The sequence below is a fragment of the Bipolaris zeicola genome, assembly GCF_000523435.1.
Source record: "Bipolaris zeicola 26-R-13 unplaced genomic scaffold scaffold_22, whole genome shotgun sequence".
NCBI classification, from domain to species: Eukaryota; Fungi; Ascomycota; class Dothideomycetes; order Pleosporales; family Pleosporaceae; genus Bipolaris; species Bipolaris zeicola.
Genome location: NW_006912071.1, coordinates 130,424 through 147,642, shown reverse-complemented (window position 1 = coordinate 147,642; position 17,219 = coordinate 130,424). Strand labels below are relative to the sequence as shown.

Sequence of the window (17,219 nt, the reverse complement as noted above, 5' to 3'; positions counted from 1 at the left end):
ATTGGAGCTTACAAACAATCTTCCCATGGCTTGCGTCGGTCACGAAATTACTGCGTCTGACATATGGGCCGGAATTTTTCCAGCAAGAGAATGCGGTTAGGTCCGCCGCAGAGCGTGATCAGATGGCGGTGATGGGAGGGAGAGCTGAGGGTTTGCTGACGGTCTTGGCTTGCGTTGGCACGGCACAGCCCTGGTTGCGCTCCACCGTCAGCAAAGGTTAAAATACTAGGGCGCTCTAGAGGCTGAGTTCGCGATGGTGTAACAATAATTTTAGAATCTGGGGCACCGCCTGCTATGCACGCCATTCTTCCGCGCATGTTGTAGTGCGGTGTGTCTTATGCCGAATACGACATGCGCTCATGATATTGACACATACCGACCACCAACTCTCAGCTTCTGATGAAATTACATACGAATAGGGAAAATCAGTGTACCTCATTCTGTGAACGAAGCGGTAATGCCAGCAGCTATGCTCAGTGCACGTCTACATTTTCGGCATCATCCTCATGAGTCGATAGTCCCATGAACACACACCTGAAAATGACAAAACACTGGCCTTTGCTCAAGTCCCTAAAACGCACTCTTCTCCGAGATACAGGAATCAGCCGTAGCATTTCTACAAAAAGCAGGGTAAAAGCCGCCTCTTTTCTGTGCATTTCATTCGAAAGTGGTATCCCAACAAAAGCAATGTTGGTCTTGGAGGAAGCCGGGTTGGCTTATTGCTTTTCCTATTCAATCGACGCTTCATAATGAACTGCTCCGCGAAAAATATTGATAAGTGATGCCAAAACAGGCATACCCACAATTTCCTTATTTTCAAACACAATCATTTACAATTCTTTACTTCACCCTAGCTCCCTCCCTAGATAAACGAGTCCATATCCAAACCCCTCCCAATACTCCCCTCTCCACTCTACACTACAGCCTCCCTAACCACCCCATCAGCAACCCACCTCCCCTCAAACACCTCCTGCAGCACCCTCAACTTGGAGAAGAAAACATCATTATCCACATACGCGCCTTTAAGCCAGCGCTCCCCCTTTGACGCATCAAACGCACGCCTTGCATGCAGCACCCTCCTATTATCGAAGATGACGCACTCACCCTCATTTAGTCTGTACTCGTACAGGTTATCTGGGGAACTAAGCAACTTCTCATAGGCATGGGCGGCAGCAATGTATGAGCGGAGAGAAGGCGTAGTGCTATTGCCGTGGGGCATTTGAACGGGAGCTTGGAAGGGTGGAGACCAGTTTATGCGGCGGATGGTGCTGCTAGTGATTTCTGTGCCTTCGGGACAAGGAAAGGTTTCGATGACTGGGCGGGTAAGGTGGTAATGGTTTTGCGGGTGATGGTAGTGGTATGTGACGGGAAAAGTGCACAGCGTGTTAAAGTGGTCCACTGATTGCTCGCGGAGTTGGTGGGCGGCGGCAAAGGCGTCGGAGAAGAAGGATTCGCCGCCTGGAGTGCGGGCACGCAGTGAGTGTAGAAGTTGAAGATGCGGTGGGTTGGATGTGTACAAGAGATCCATGTGAAGACCGAGATAGTCGGGGGTGTAGGCAATGTTTTCGGCTTTGGGCTTGGAGCGAACATCCCATGTGCGGCCGTAGAAGGTGTCTTTGAGAGTTCCCACTCGGGAAGCAAGGGATACGACGGATTCTTCTGAATCGGGCACGTTGTTGATGAAAAGGAGACCGTATCTGTGGAGGTGGGTGAGGGCTTCGAAGAGAGTTTCGTCTCGAGACATGTAGGCATCGTAGTCGAGCCATTTGTTGGCCTTTGTCATCTCCCTGCCATCCCAGAACACTCGATCATCGTGTCGTACGCCGCTGCTTGTCTGGACCTCTGTGTTGAGTGCCTGGCGGAGCCAATTGATGGAGTGCCGGGTGCGATGCTCCGGGCCAAACCCCTTGGCGTCGCTGTCCCATTGCACTTCAATTGAGTCTCCTTTTGTCTCGTCGACAACGGTCTTGACGCTACCTTTTATATCTACTGGAATGTCCGAGGTCTGGAAAAGCCTATTGTTGCTATATTGGTCCACGCAGCGCACACAAGTACAACTATCGCGCAGGAATGCAGCATCAAAGACCCTGGCCTGTCCGTCGATAGTCACCGAGATGCTTTTTGATGGAGCACCTGCTGATACATCTTGGACTGAGTTCCCCTGCTCTTCTGCCCATTCCACCTGGCGCAGCTGTGGTTGCTGTTGCCGTGGTTTGGTTGGCCTGAAGGGACCATGGGTAGCGGGGCTCCGATTAGCATGCTCGGCGGGATTCGGTGATCGCCAGCACGAATGGAAGCGGAAGCTCCGTCTTTGGACTGCAACGCGTGTCTTGCAGGCGTTTGTTACTTGTAGCCTCAGATGGCGTGAGGGAAGCTTGAAGACGATGTTGGAAGTCATGGTCGGCTGGTCGATTGGTCGCAGCTGGTGAGTTCCAATACTAGTAACAGAACGAGGCGGGGTCTGCTTCTTTTCTGTCGCGCGAGCTTCGAGGGAATGTGGGAATCAAACGCGCCATTGACCGAGGTCATCACACACCCTCTACCCGGCAGCACCAGCATCCATTCCTCCTGCATACCGAGGATCTGTTGAGGACATACAATCGCGCCCCGAACCCCAGCACGTGTGTCGACTGACGCACTGGGCGCATGTCTGAGGGTGTAGCGCAGTTGAAGCATGAGGTACCATTCATCAGCCTCGACCGTTTGGAGACGCAGAGGACGCGGGGCTAATATATCTCGCAGGGCTCCCAGTGGCAAGTGGTGATTGCAGGTGCAGTTGCAGGTCTAGTCTCACGGTATTCTTCATCCTTTGGCCTCCTCACCATCATCGACATGGCTGACATGTGAGCAGCTTTGTGATCGCGCCCCTCGACGTCATCAAGATCCGCCTGCAGCTTCAAATCCACTCCCTGTCCGACCCCTTCAGCGTTCGCCATGTCCAGGGCCCTGTGTATAAGGGAACGCTGGGCACCCTCAAGCAGATTCTGCGCGAGGAGGGCCTCACTGGCCTGTGGAAGGGCAACATACCCGCCGAGCTCATGTACTTGACATACGGCAGCGTCCAGTTCTCAGCCTATACATACGTCTCGCATATACTCGAGGCAATTCCTCCACCCTACACCCTGCCCGGTTCGGTGACCAACTTCGTCAGCGGCGCTTCAGCTGGTGCTGCCGCGACGACGCTCACATATCCGCTCGATCTCCTCCGCACGCGTTTTGCTGCTCAAGGAACCGAACGCGTATACACGTCCATTGTCGCTTCTCTAAGGCACATTGCGCAGCATGAAGGCCCCACTGGTTTCTTCCGCGGTCTTGGAGCTGGCGTCAGCCAGATTGTCCCGTACATGGGCCTCTTCTTTGCCAGCTACGAGAGTTTGAAGCCAATTACCGCCGCCTCTCCAGTTCACTTACCACTTGGAAGCTCAGATGCCGTGGCAGGTATCATGGCAAGTATCCTTTCCAAGACCGCTGTCTACCCGCTCGATACGACGCGCAAGCGACTGCAGGTCCAAGGCCCGACCCGAGAGCGCTACGTTCATCGGAACATACCTACATATACTGGTGTAGTTAGCACCTTGGCTCATATCTGGAAACACGAAGGAAGGCGGGGTATGTATCGCGGCCTGACCGTCAGTCTGCTCAAAGCAGCACCAGCCAGCGCCGTCACTATGTGGACGTACGAAAGAGTAATGGGCGCTATGTTGGCTTTCGAGGAAAAACACAAGGATTGAGGTGTATATATAATGTTTTTCTAGTATGGCTCGTCCCTGCTTTTCAAGATACCAGACTCGCAAATGATGCAAGTTTTGACTGCTATGATTCTTCTTATACTGCCTTGCGTCTCTCCACCTGTCGTTGATCTTGTGAGACAAGCTCAGGGGTGAGCAGGGCCCTTAGTCGTAATCTCTAATCCAATATTGAGTAAGATAGTGATTATTCAAGAACGGTCTTTTCTGAGCGGGTCACTGATTCTGCATGCTCCGTGGGAGTACACGGTATTGCGTGCTGTCTCGCACCGATCTGGCTGTCGACCACAGCATTGCTGATATACACTACAGCAAGAAATACCTCTTACTGAGCCCAGAGCCTGAACCGTAAGGCAAGTCGAAGTGTCGGTAGAACCCAACGGAGGTCCAACATCATCCTCGCTTTCTAGAATGCAGCATGCACAGCAATCCAAGAATCCAAAGATTTCCACAATTCCCCCCTCTTTACACAGCAGCCTGCTTCTTCTTCCTCGAATACAACACAGCCTTATGCCGTCGCTCCTCAAACCCCGCACTTTCCCCCTTATGCCCTTCCATCCAGCAATTCTGGCAGTACAAATCGTTGTCGCAGCCCAGACACTTGAGTGTTGCGTCGTCCTGGCATATGATACACCATGTGTCGATTTCTTCGTCTATTTTCTTTTGCAGATTCGTGGAGACGGGAGGTTTCTTTGTGGGAGCGAAGGATGGTGCGGAGGGGAGGCCGAGAGCGTCTGTTTGGGAGGAGGGTGAGGGTGCGGCAAGGGCGGCTAGGCGGGCAGTGAAGTCGTCTTCTATGGCTTGTGTGTCGGGTTTTGGTAGATCTTGGGGCGCGGAAGGGAGACTCAAGTCGTTATCTGTAGTTTCGTTGCGGAGTTTCTGGTCTGCAGAGTCTGACTTGTCGTCTTCTGATGCTGGTGAGGGAGGATCGTATTTCTTGCTTATTTCAAGCTCAGCCATGACTCTTGCGATGATATCGTCGGCCTCGTCATCTTCAGTCTTCTTTTTGCCTTCTTCGTCCACTTCTTCGTCAGTGTCTTCCTTTGCACCAACTTCTCCGCTTCCAACATTGACTTCTATGCTCTCCCAATCGGTCAGCCCCTCTGTTTTACCCTGATTCCTTTGCCCTTGTGCACGACTATTCACCACTTCTGGTAATATCTGGCGCATATCTTTCAATAGCTTCCCAACATCTTGCTGCTCCTCCTTGGACACATCCCATTCCTTTCTATCTCCAATAGCGCCATTCAATTCACCCAGCAGCTCTTCCAGGCTCTTTTCGTCTTCATCGTTAAACTCAACATTTAAGCCACCCACACCCTGAGATACCCCCTCTAGATAGTTTGCTGCACCCGGTGCGACAGTTGGTGCGCGTATATTATTCGTGGACGCTGTTCGTGATGGCTGTGGAGAGCCCGCCGGCGACGCGGAGCCCAGACGCGCAAATCGTGCTGCAAGATCGTCGGTAGGTTTAGGAGGTTCCGCGGGCGCTATCGACGCGTTGTAGCTGGTATCCAAGCTGACAGAGGACTTCTTGAGCGCATTCAGGCGGGCGAGGAGATTATCGTCGGTAGAATTGAGGTCGCGCATTATTAATCAAATACAGAGGTGGTTTTTGCACCGGAAAGTTAAACAGACACAGTGGTTGTCCTAAGAAAGTTGAGCTATGACGGCGTGCTGCATGGAAGCTTTGAGTTTCGGGAATGTGTGGAGTTGCCGCGACCAGCTTGGTTGGACATGGCGGGGGAGGGGCACGCTATGCTTTAGACCGCGGGCAGTTCCAGATAGATGCAATTCCCCAAAGTTACATTTCATTGGGTTCCAGAATAATTCATAACTACTATAGATCTCTTGAGCATTTGAAAAACAACCGTGCTAGCTCGGCATTCCAACAATCGCATCACATCTTCACATGTCGATGCCAGCCGGTCCGACTGTCGTCATACCCACCGCTCCCAGCATCTAAACCCTACCCTACAATTGCGTGCTTTTTCCACCATACATCTCACCACCACGATCCTCTTCCAGCCTCCCCTTCTTCCATCTACGCTGAAACCCACCACACCCGCAAACAATGGCGCTCGCACCCAAATTCGCAGGCCAAAAGCTCGCCTCCTCCTCCATCCAACCCAAAGCCGTCCACACCCTCGAGCTCTGTCCGTCTTCCCCCCTCAATCACTCCCCCCTTCTTCCCTAGTTCTAACAAACGCAAACCTCTAGACCTCGACTACGTCTGCCCCTTCTCCGCCAAAATGTACAAAACCCTCTTCACCACCCCCCTCCGCACCACCCTCCTCTCAACCTACAGCACAAGCCTCGTCACCATATTCCGCCAGCAAATCCAACCCTGGCACCCGTCCTCGACACTCGTCCACGAAGCCGCATACGCCGTGCAACGCGTCGATTCCAGTAAATTCTACGACTTCTCGGAGAAGCTGTTTGAGCAGCAAAAGGACTTTTTTGATGTTAGTCTGGTGAATGAGACGCGGAATCAGACGTATAGGCGACTGGCCAAGATAGCGGTGAGTGTAGGGGTGGATGAGGGAAAGGTGTATGGGTTATTGGAGATTAGCGATAAGCCGGGTGAGGATGGAAGTTTGAATTCGGGGAATGGGGTGACGGACGATGTCAAGGTGCAGGTCAAGGCGAATCGCATGACGGGGGTGCATGTGACGCCGACGGTGGTGTTTGATGGGGTTGTGAGGAATGAGATTAGTAGTAGTTGGACGGTGGAGCAGTGGGAGGAGTGGTTGGCGAAGAATGTTAGTAAATGACTAGTGGATGAGGAAGGCAAGAAGAGAAGCAGGAGGTTCGAAAGCAGAATATAATATAAACTTGGAACCTAAAAAGAAAAGAAAAACTCTCATACACGCATACAAAAATGGATATAGGTAGATGAGCTGGGTTATCATCCGGAACACCAATCGAACACCAGCTCCAAAGAACGCAAAGGGAAGTGCTATGCTGTGCACGTAGGCCATGTGTTGTACGCCAGTCCGCTCCCACCCCATGTGTGCGATGCGAAGATCATTAAGCAAAATCAACGCGCCACAGTCAGACCATCCAAGCCCGTAACGCCGAGGACGCAACAGTTCCGCCCAATCTCCAACACGACACCAACCTGCAGACTTAGTACGCGAACCCGTCTGCGCCCTCCATGTCCACATCCTCGCCTTCGGCCACCTTCCTAGGCTCTTCCATGTCTTTCTTGAACGCCGTCTTCTTGGCATCCACCTCCTCGCGACTCAGATCCTTCATCCAGCTATTGTTCCTCACAAGAATCTCCTGGACCCTCTCTCTCCGATCGTCATTGAGCTTCTTGTACTCCTCATTGGGCTTTGGAACTGCCTCGCTGACACCTGCGCGCACGGCATCCGGCTGAAGGAAATACTGCACACCGCCCGTACCAAATGGCTCGCTGTTGATGAATGTCATGATGTAGGCAGAAGGACTAATGGAAACAGTAATCTTGTCGTCATGCTGGACCTGATCGAAACGGTCTTCTTCGGAGAGAAGTTCAGCCTTTGCTAGACGCTTCTTAAGGTAAGGATAATTGACGCGCGAGAGATCGACCTCCTCGGTAGGCTCGATAGCCATGTACGAGGCAACGTATGCCCGCCAGCGCTTGACCCGATCCAGTGTGTTGAATTCAAAAGTAGGATCATCCTTCTTAAACAGCCGGACATATGCTTCCATCTTGGCGGGATCCTGTTGCAAGATTAGTGTATTGTCATCAACAGCAGAACAGTCGTTGTTTACATAAGTAATGCGGTAGGTATCAGCATCTTTGGCGAACTTTTCAACAGCCTTTCGATAGGCAATCTCGCTCTTGTGCGTAGTGGTGTCGTTGACGCGGTCCTTTCTGAAGAGGTTGTAGATATCAAGGCTCTTGTCCTTGCTATCTTGGCTCACAATTGCAACAGCAAATCGAACCAACGAGCTGAGTAGCCTGTCGAATGAGTACAACTGCCAACCAATCTGCAAGTAGTATCGACGTAGTGTCTCTTCGATGAAGTTCATCTCAACATCTCCAGTAATCTGATCCTGGAACATGTCGAGAAGTTGCTGGTAGTAGTTGGCCGTAGGCGAAGTGTCCTTGAAAAAGTCTTCAGGTTGCTTGTCCAGCATCTTAAGTTTCTGTGCTGGCTTGGGCTCCTTGGCACGCATGATGAGTCTTTGCACTTCATCCTCGCTCTCCTTAAGCTTCAAAAGCCTCTCGTAAAGCATAACAAACATCCGGAAGAAGCAGTAGATTGAGGCATTGGCGTACATGTTGTACTCAACGCGGCGGTAGGGCTCTTCGTGCTCGAATTCCTTGTCACCAAAGGCAGTCGGGGTAGCGGCGTATTCCACCCAATGGCTCGCAGGTCGGTCTGCACGTGGCATCGAGTTGGAACTGTCGACAGCAGCATCCTCTTCCATAGAGTTGTCTGGTGTGCTGTCTCGGCTTGCTGAGGCGACACTGTCCTCTTTGTCCTTGCGTGGCTTACTGCGGGGGTCAAGAACATCGCGACGAAGGTCACCCTTCTTTGTCTTCAGCGAACGTTGAGAGATGTCTTCATCTGGAGAGGGAGTGTCTTCGCCTGAATCATTGGGCGTATCGCGCTCTGAGGTGTGTACCCGCTGCTCAAACTTGGCTGAATCGATGCCGAAGAAGAGGGGAACAAACTCCCTGACAAAAGGCACAACCTTTGCAAATTCGGCACCTGGGTTGTTGTCGGCAAAAGTAAGCATCAAACGAGCCACGTCAAACAGCACTTCTTCATCCTTGAAGGAGAAGGCGAACTGATAGTCGGGCTGTGAAATTTCTTGAATCTGCTGAAGACGCTTTTGTTCCTCGTAGCGAACTTGGATCTCGTTTGTAAGCGACTTGGGTTGGAATTGTCGCTTGTCAACTTGCTTGACTGTGATGCTTTGGTGGTCAAGGGACTTCCAGAAGATCTTTTGAGTCTGGTCGCGCCAGACCTTTTCCCATTCTCGTTGGGCAGCCTTCCAGTCTTCCAGCTTCGTCTTTAACCGGTGGAGAAGCACTGGGACGACGCTCCAAGGCATCTGGAAGAGCTCTTTGATAACATCTTTGCCTCGATCGCGACCATAGATCTTCATGATAACACGCTTGTAGATTGTCTCGCTCTGTCCGCCCAGTCCGGGAGGCAAAGTAAACCCAATCCTGTCTTCGGGCTTCATCGTGAGCAACTGGTTGGCGATGGGCTCAAGCTGCTGGATCGTGCGGCTACAAGCTTCGATGTTGAAGTCATAGTCATGACGTTCCTCTTCGATCCTGTGGAGACCCTCTTCGAATGTGTTCTTGCGATGCGCAACGAAACCAGAATCTTCGGAAGCCCATGTTGGATGAGAAGCCCATTCATCGTTCAAGACAGACCGGCAAAGCTCATCACGCCCACTGCATACGCGTTCCCTTTCACGCCTGGGAAGAAGACGATAGCTGGGTCCCAAGCTTCGGCAGTTAGACAGTGAGACACGAGAATTGACTGTCTTGGGGCGCGAATTTTGCTGCTCTTCATCTTCACCCATGAACTTCTTGAACCAGGCAAAGAGTTCTTGGTTGCCTCCGATGAAGGATTGTGCACGGTAGAGGAGGAGTTGCTTGTCGATCAAATCCTGCGAGTAGAGATTGCAGAGCTTCAAGAACTCGTTCATGATGTTCTTGTTTCCGATAAACTTCTTGACACGGTCGAAGAAGGCAAGCTCATCTTGGCTAGGAGATGTCGTTGTTGTTGGCGGCATCGGCTCAGGCAGCGCAGGCGTCAGGGTAGGTGAGACTGGTGGGCCATCTGGAATCGTCTGTTTTGTAGCATGTCCGGTCTTTGCACGCTTAAATTGGTTAGCAGACAAACTCTCGTCAGAAAATGAAGAACGTTTAGAAACTGCAGCAATTCTGTGACTGAATCTCCTTGGCTCGTTCCGCACATCGGAAAGAGATGGAACAGGCCATTGCAACGTCAACGCGTCCGAACAACCGCTAGGCAAATGAAACCTGTCACGGCCGTCACCATGCACAACGACAACGCTCGACGTGGCAGAGCGCGTGATCATGAGTGGGAGTCAAGCTGGGCGCGACGTTTGAAAAGGGAAAGGATGAGGAGTTGACTGGAGGACGTTGGGGCTGTGCACGTGCATCTTGGAAAAAAGGAACCACCGAATGCCATGATCCCAGTCTTGCCGATAAAAGTGTGAAAAGATTTACGTACCTTGTTAACATTTACCTGGTTGTAACCACCGCGGACATTCGAAGTCGGTGGCTCTTGAGACATGGGCGCAGGCATGGGTGCAGCTACTGGTCCCTGTCGCTCACGCTTCCGCTTGTTATCACGGTTCGCTGTGGGAGTGGGTGCGAAGTTGCCCATGGGAGGCAATCGCGAGGTATCCGCGCGACCAGGTGTCTGCTGGTTCGCTGCGACTCCGTATCCAGATTCTCCTCTTACATTGCTGAGCATGACCGCATCTTCAGCAGCATTCTTGGCAGCCTGTTGTTGTGCTCTATGGTGAGCGGCAGATTCTGGTAGAAACTGTTTGAAGTCTTCGAGAAGATCTGGCGCGCCGCCGAACAGATGAGTGACTTGAGCGTATACGTCCTGGATAGGTTTCGATTCCCGTTGATAGGTCTGGAGGATCTCCAAAAAGTTCTTGTAGATATCAGGATGAGCCGCAAATCGATTCTGTACCATAGTTAGCGTCCGTGCCCGTGGGTCCGCTTTGAAATGAGTGTTTGTTTACCTTGATCTTGTTGACGTAGCTGATAGCATGATTGAATTCCACTGGTCCTCGTTTCTCGGCTGCAGCCCCGCCCATTTGGGGAAGTTGAGCGGAGCCATTCATTGCTTGTCCTTGAGGGGTAGCAGCGTCAACGCTAGGTGACATGAGCGAGCGACCAGTAGCAGCAGAAACGGCATTTTGCAGCTGCGAGACGCCTCTTTGCTCTTGTTGGTGAGCTAGTGCGGCAGCCGAGCCAGCGGGGTCAGGATGGGGTCGCGAGGTGACCTCTGGTGAATGCTGCGGGTGACCCTGTTGTCCTTGCTGTGGTCCATACAGAGGCTGTCCCAAAGTGCGGTTGTTTGGGGAAAACATTGTTTCTTGTCCCTCTGGCCCTTGGGGCCTTTGCTGCTGAGGCCAAGGCCGTCCTTGTGCGGTTTCGTAGTAAGTGCCCTCATGCTGTGGAGCGTTGTTGCCGTTGGCGGCACCGCTTCGGGGTGGCGAAAGTGGCCTTGGAGCAGGCATGGTGGAAACCATAGTACCCATTGGCGTAGTGACTCGAATAGCATTTGGGTCTCCATTGGTGCCACACTCAATCTTGTAGCCGGGCGGGAGAAATGTGTTGAATCCTTGAATCAAGGCTGGGTTGCCCGCAAACAAAGTTGATACCCTCTCGATAACGCCTGGAGTGTCAATCGCACCGCTCTTAAAATCTTTCATAATATCGAGGAATCGATTGTAGACGTCGGGGTGATCTGCGAATTGCACCTTGACTTGGTCGAGATAGCTCAATGCGTCATTGAGAATCGGCTGCTGTCCCTGACCCATAGCCATGGATCCTGGAGGACCAGCAAAGGGCATCAACATCTGAGCTTGGGTCGGCGCTTGCACCGCGTGCTGCATACGAGGTGTCGTCTGCTCGTGCTGCGCAGGCGCGTTGCCGTACATGGGGTTAGGTGCGTTTTGGTTGCCGCCCATTGGAGGTGCAAGTGAATTTGGCCCGTTCATCTGCCCAGATTGTCCGAGCAACCCATTCGGGCCATGTATCGTTCGCGCGGAAGGGGCGACTGCAACAGGTTGGTGGATCTGCATTGGCGTGGAGTGATTTTGTAGCGCTGCGTGCTCGCGCTGCTGGCGCTCATGGAGCTCCCGATCCCGCTGCTCTGCTTCGCGCTTTACAATTTCTTCTTGCTGGTGCATAGGATGCGCCTCCATTTCCCTCTCCCGTGTTTCGCGCTCGCGCATTTCTCGTTCCCTGTCCGCATTCACTTGCTCCGAAGTCGGTAGGTGCTGTTGCTGTTGCGATTGGGGCTGCGCTTGCGATTGCTGCTGTTGTTGCAGTGTTTGCGATATTCCCGGCAACGAGTATTGGGACCCCTGGGGGCCTTGGTGACCTTGCGCTGCCGCGTCAGAAGAAGGTGGTCGCTGAGCGGACATGTGGGGCGACGAGTGCTGAGGTTGCGCAGTCAATCCTGGAAGCGTAGGAAGGTTCTGGTTGTGGGCTGTCGCGGCGCTTGAGGAGTAGTATCCACCACCTGTGATGGAATTAGCAGTTTGGAGAGAGGCGCGTTCTTAGCATGCGCTACCTACCGGATGGTGGAGGAAGTACCGGCCCTGGACCTTGCGCAGGTGACGCATGAGGTGGGGCCTGTGAATTCGCGTTGTTTGGCCTGTTGTCGCTCTCAAAGTCAGCTTGTTTCCAGTCGAATGATAGTAAAAAGGCGATTTTGGCAGCTTCTTCGCTCGTGACTGCCATGGCGGGTGGGACAAGTAGAAAGTACGCACCCATAAGGTCCAAGAGGGCGTGGAGCTGGCGCTTGTCCTTGCGCTTGCTCTGTTTGCTGCTGGGTCTGCGCCGACACACCTGCCTGTGCCGGCGGCCACCCATCTCGATGCGCTGGATTCATGTCGGCTTTACCAGGCTCGCCGGCTTTAAGCAGATTCGCGTGACCGAGGAGATGAACGCGTTAGGATGGCTTGGGCGGGTTAGAAACTGGTGGAGCTCATGGACGGCTCGCGGTGTTATGCAGGAGGGTGTCGGGGTTTGTAGGGTCTGAGACTAGATCTTGGGCGATCGTTGTTGATTAGGAGGAGCAGGGCAGCCCGAGCTGGTGCTATCGCCGGAGCTGCTCGGCGAGTCCACCAGGAGAATATGGAACGATGCCGCCGGGATATGCGACAGTATTAAGCGACTCAAAAAGGCGCGATCAAGCAGGGACGAGAGTAGTCGCGATGATGGAATGGTGGTGGCATCTGGTTTCTCTGTCAGGGACCGGCGGGATAACTGGTCGGCCCGAAGGCGGTCAGTGGCAGAAAACCAGCGCGTCATTCAGCCGAGCAACGCAACTGCACGGTCACTATGGCTTGGGAGCCACTGGTGATTCATGGTTGCATCCAACATTGTTGTCCAAACACACTTCACATTATAGTTCTCGCAATACAAAAATCCAGATAAATCTGTATCACTCAAATCATGATGCTATTTAAAAATAGATTTCGACATGTGATTAGTCTGTTTTAGATGCTACTGATATTTACTAGATGTTACCAATACTAGGGGACTTTCCATCGCCCTCTCCCTAGCGACCAGCCATACGACTATACTCTCATCCGCAATATGATTCCTCCCCTTTCTGAAGAAATGCCAACAATACAAACCACTATGTATGATGCCCTTGACCTCAACATCTTCAACAGACGGAGCGTAACAGCTCTCACGAAGCCGATACAGCGCACCAACAACGCCTTCGCAGCCACTGAGAATATTCAACATAAAAAAACTCGTGATACTCATAACAATGTCCTCTCTATCTAGAAGATCCACTGGAAGCTCTCCTTGACCTCAAAGCTGACCTTTGCCCTGTATAGATCGTCAGTATCCTGTTCGTTGTAGCAAAGTGTATGCTAAGGCAAAAAAAAACGTACCTAATATCAGCGCTGCTCGCGCCAATGAACACCTCAAAAACTCCCTCTTCCGCAATCCAAGCACCAGTCTGGCCCAGACTTGTGTCAAAGTAGCCCACTGAATACTTATTCAATTTTAAGACCACATCCTTGGTTTCACCTGGTTGCAGGAAGATCTTGCCGAAAGCTTGCAGTTCCTTTTCTGGGCGAGGGAGCGTAGACTTGACATCCTTGATGTACCCTTGGACAATTTCGGGGGCGGCTACTGAACCCGTGTTGGTAACGGGTACAGTAATGGTGATTTCGTCACTTTCGGACAGAATATCACTGCTGACGCTTGGTGTTCCGTACTCGAAGCTGGTATAGGTGAGGCCATGGCCGAAGGGGAAAAGTGGTGCGATCTTGGATCGCTCGTAGTGCCTGTAACCCACGTAGATGCCCTCTCCGTAGATAGTCTTTAGGTTCTCACCAGGCCAGTTGTGGTAGGCTGGGTTGTCTTCGATTCGGACTGGGAAAGTCGTTGGCAGCTTACCGCTAGGACTGCTGTTTCCAAGCAGAACATCTGCAAGCGCGTTTCCAGCCTCTTGACCTTGGTACCATGCCTGCAAGATTGCGGGGGCCTTGTGCACCCATGGCATAGTGACTGGTGTTCCGGACTGGTTGACAATGACTGTTCGGGGGTTAGCTGCCAGAACAGCTTCGATCAAACGATCCTGGGAGCCGTTCTTTGGAAGGTCCATTGTTTGGCGATCGTATCCTTCTGACTCCCACTCTGCGTCCAACCCAATTACCACGACGGCAACGTCGGCATCACATGCAATATCTGCAGCCTCTTGTAGGCGATCGATCTTATCTTCTTCTTGATAGCCGATGCGGCAACCGCCGTAGTCGTGACGCCTGCCGATAACGGACACCTTTGAGGCGGGCCGTACTTCGCTGGTACTCTCGATAAGGATCTCGACTGGCTTGCCTTCCTCTAGGTAAATCGACTTGAGTACATCCTCAGACGCTGAGAACATGGCCTCGCCTTCCTCGGTCCAATCCCAGTTGTCAATAAACAACTCGCCGTTGATAAACATACGACCTGGTCCCACTGAAGCAAAACTGAAGCTGTGGTTTCCACTCGACTTTGGTGTGAGTGTAGTCTTGACCTTGAAAGAAAAGTCTGGAAGTAACTCCATAGGCGCTGAATCCCATAGCCAAAGGTCTGTGCTGACCTTTTGTTGAACAACAACAGGTTCACCCTTGAACCTATCCCCCTTGTAGTACTCCAATCGTACGCCAGTCTCACCGTTTGATTTGCAGTAGGGAGAGGCCAGTGGCAGCCACTTTGAGCTGTCGCAACCTTGCGCAAATGAAAGCACGCCATCGAATCGATTCTGGAGACCTTGCCAGGGTGTGACATTGTAGTAAGGGTTCAAACCAGCACTTCCTCCACCACTGGCAATCGCACGCTTGGCATTTGGTCCGATCATTGCAATCTTCTTCGCATCCCTAATCGGTAGGACGTCGTTTTCGTTCTTCAGTAGTGTCAAGCCTTCAATACCAGCTTGGAGAATCAGGTTCCGGGTTTCGATGTTGTCAATCGACCGCTCCGGCTCTTCAGGTGTCATGTTGTTGAGTCCTTTGACCCTATCGACAAGGTAAAGTACCCTGGCAGCAGATTCCTCAATGTCCTTGGGAGTTATCTCGCCATTGTCGAGACATTCCTTCACTTGCTCAACTTTGCGCCACTTGGATGGGCCTGGCATTTCAATGTCGACGCCAGCTTTGATCGAGGGAGCAGTTGCATATGTGCCCGTCCAGTCAGAGATGATGGCTCCATTCCATTGCCACTCGCCTCGGAGGACTTCCTTGATAGAATGAATGTACTCATCAGCATGAACACCATTGACCATGTTGTAAGAACTCATGAGCGCCCATGGTGATGCATCTCGGACAGCAATCTCAAAAGGTTTGAGGTAGATTTCACGCAGCGGCCGCTCTGCAATGATGGCATCATACGCCTGTCGCTCGGTCTCCTGCTCGTTTCCAAGAAAGTGCTTGATGGTAGCGGCGACACCCTGACTCTGAAGGCCACGAACATAGGAAGCCGCAAGCTTTCCGGTCAGAAAAGGATCCTCAGAATACGACTCAAAGTTGCGGCCTCCGAGAGGAGATCGGTGCATGCACACAGTGGGTGCAAGCAGCACCTGTGCACCACGAGCCTTTGCCTCTTCACCAAGGTGACGGCCAACCTCTTCAATCATGTCCAAGTTCCACGTGGATGCCATGGATATGCCGCATGGAAATAGGGCAGCCTAAATTCGTCAGCTTGAACCGGGTAGCGCCAAGCCGGAGTACGTACAGGTGTGCCGTTAGTGAAGAACTCTCCGCGAGCGCCATTGGGTCCATCCGAAGTCTTGATTGACGGAATGCCCTTTTCAGGAATAGCTACGGTGCGCCAAAAGTCGGCTCCTGCAAGCAAAGAAATCTAAACGAGGTCAGCCTGACTTCGCTATAGGTCCCTTTCCGCCTCTTTCATATGCCCAAGAACGTCAGACGGCATCTTGAGCCGGCATAAGATGCGCTATGGTTGCATTGCCGAGTTCCATCTAGAAAAATGCCGTAGTCGCTTGCTGCAGGCTCACAAAAAAAGCATGAGAGCCTCAAATCGATGTGTACGTATGGAGAAAGGAAACTCTCACAAACACCGGCCCAGTACAGAATAGCCAATAAGAATGCAACGAATGCTAGTTTTTGACACTCCCGTGCTTTTCAAGATAACAATAGCACCACGTACCTGTTCCTCCAGGGTCAGCTTGGCGGCAAGATTCTTCGCCTTGTCGTCAGGCCTCTCCATTGAAAATAGCTTTTTGCCCGCCATTGGTTCGTCGTCGGCTGGGGAAACGTCCTCGGGCGTTGCAGCAGGAGTCAAGAGAGGAGTGTCGAGGGTCAGAGGTTGGATCTGGATGGCCGGGTGCTTTAAGTCGATTTGCTTGATATCATCTGTAGGGCTAGCGTTGCCCAGGTTAATTGTAGCCATTGTAGATCTCCTCAAAAGGCTGAATTAAATGATTCGATAACTTCGGGATATCTGGGGCGGTTTGCCGCGCTTCTCGCCACGTGCAACCAGTGCGAGTGAAGCGAGCGATCAAATAAAATCAAAAGACGACGAAAGCGAAGGAATGGGAGATGGAGATAAGGCTAGAGGTATGCGGTAGACTTCGAAGATGGTCAACTGAGGGACGTGGTCATCTTTTAGTACCCGCCGCAGCGTTGTTAGTTGATCGTCTGCTACTCCAACGCATGGGCCCAGAAGGAGGACGCTGGAATGCCGGTTCAATTGGAAACAAGCCTTGTACCTTGCTACGGCTCGCACGTCTCAGGTGGCCGGCAGCGCTATTGGTTGCCGGCGGCAATCAACCAACGTTGAACGTACTTAGACCCGCCTCGATCTGGAATGTAGGCAGGGCGGGAGGCTCGTGTTGTGGTGTCAATCTAGAGCTTGCCGTGCGGCTGGTACTGGCGGCACCCGACGCTAGTATGCTGCAAAAAGTCATTGTACCGCTGCAAAAGCTTTGTAAACCCCCCCACTGACGGCTCGTATCTTGGGCAAGTATACAGCCCAGGTAGTTCCACGTACAAGCAGTGCAAGAACAGGTGACACGCGGGTGGAGCTCTGCCAATGCATGCCACGCAGAGGAAGCGATTCCCCAGCCAGGGTCAGCAGCATCGAGATTGACTCCTTGCCTCCCTCTTTGTTAAACGGCGGTGATGGCGGTCCTGAACTTCCGAAACTAGGCTGGCAGGCAGTCGGAGAGCCGTCTGCAAGGCATTTTAGGCGGCCAAAGATGGCACAGCTGAGGTGAATGC

The 17,219-nt window shown here is 52.4% G+C and overlaps 7 protein-coding genes across 7 annotated transcripts; 2 read left to right on the top strand and 5 right to left on the bottom strand.

The window, feature by feature from the left end:
- Positions 1-47: 47 nt before the first annotated feature.
- COCCADRAFT_34014 (uncharacterized protein) lies at positions 48-317 on the bottom strand (the record flags this gene model as incomplete). The annotated part of the gene is made up of 1 exon (XM_007710849.1): positions 48-317. One exon carries the CDS (start codon positions 315-317, stop codon positions 48-50), a length of 270 nt encoding a protein of 89 aa, XP_007709039.1.
- Positions 318-913: 596 nt separating this feature from the next.
- COCCADRAFT_2320 (uncharacterized protein) lies at positions 914-2,398 on the bottom strand (the record flags this gene model as incomplete). Its single annotated transcript, XM_007710813.1, has 1 exon — positions 914-2,398. The coding sequence occupies one exon, from the start codon at positions 2,396-2,398 to the stop codon at positions 914-916; it is 1,485 nt and encodes a 494-aa protein (XP_007709003.1).
- A 248-nt stretch (positions 2,399-2,646) lies between these two features.
- Positions 2,647-3,731, top strand: COCCADRAFT_87525 (uncharacterized protein; the record flags this gene model as incomplete). The annotated part of the gene is made up of 3 exons (XM_007710875.1): positions 2,647-2,679; positions 2,743-2,795; positions 2,852-3,731. 3 exons carry the CDS (start codon positions 2,647-2,649, stop codon positions 3,729-3,731), a joined length of 966 nt encoding a protein of 321 aa, XP_007709065.1.
- A 480-nt stretch (positions 3,732-4,211) lies between these two features.
- Positions 4,212-5,336, bottom strand: COCCADRAFT_87550 (uncharacterized protein; the record flags this gene model as incomplete). Its single annotated transcript, XM_007710874.1, has 1 exon — positions 4,212-5,336. One exon carries the CDS (start codon positions 5,334-5,336, stop codon positions 4,212-4,214), a length of 1,125 nt encoding a protein of 374 aa, XP_007709064.1.
- A 484-nt stretch (positions 5,337-5,820) lies between these two features.
- On the top strand, positions 5,821-6,520 carry COCCADRAFT_87536 (uncharacterized protein; the record flags this gene model as incomplete). The annotated part of the gene is made up of 2 exons (XM_007710873.1): positions 5,821-5,902; positions 5,967-6,520. 2 exons carry the CDS (start codon positions 5,821-5,823, stop codon positions 6,518-6,520), a joined length of 636 nt encoding a protein of 211 aa, XP_007709063.1.
- A 355-nt stretch (positions 6,521-6,875) lies between these two features.
- COCCADRAFT_23606 (uncharacterized protein) lies at positions 6,876-12,348 on the bottom strand (the record flags this gene model as incomplete). Its single annotated transcript, XM_007710833.1, has 5 exons — positions 6,876-7,454; positions 7,506-9,581; positions 9,959-10,426; positions 10,485-11,995; positions 12,051-12,348. The coding sequence occupies 5 exons, from the start codon at positions 12,346-12,348 to the stop codon at positions 6,876-6,878; spliced, it is 4,932 nt and encodes a 1,643-aa protein (XP_007709023.1).
- A 923-nt stretch (positions 12,349-13,271) lies between these two features.
- Positions 13,272-16,389, bottom strand: COCCADRAFT_2315 (glycoside hydrolase family 3 protein; the record flags this gene model as incomplete). The annotated part of the gene is made up of 4 exons (XM_007710812.1): positions 13,272-13,320; positions 13,386-15,664; positions 15,712-15,837; positions 16,147-16,389. 4 exons carry the CDS (start codon positions 16,387-16,389, stop codon positions 13,272-13,274), a joined length of 2,697 nt encoding a protein of 898 aa, XP_007709002.1.
- Between the last annotated feature and the right edge of the window lie 830 nt (positions 16,390-17,219).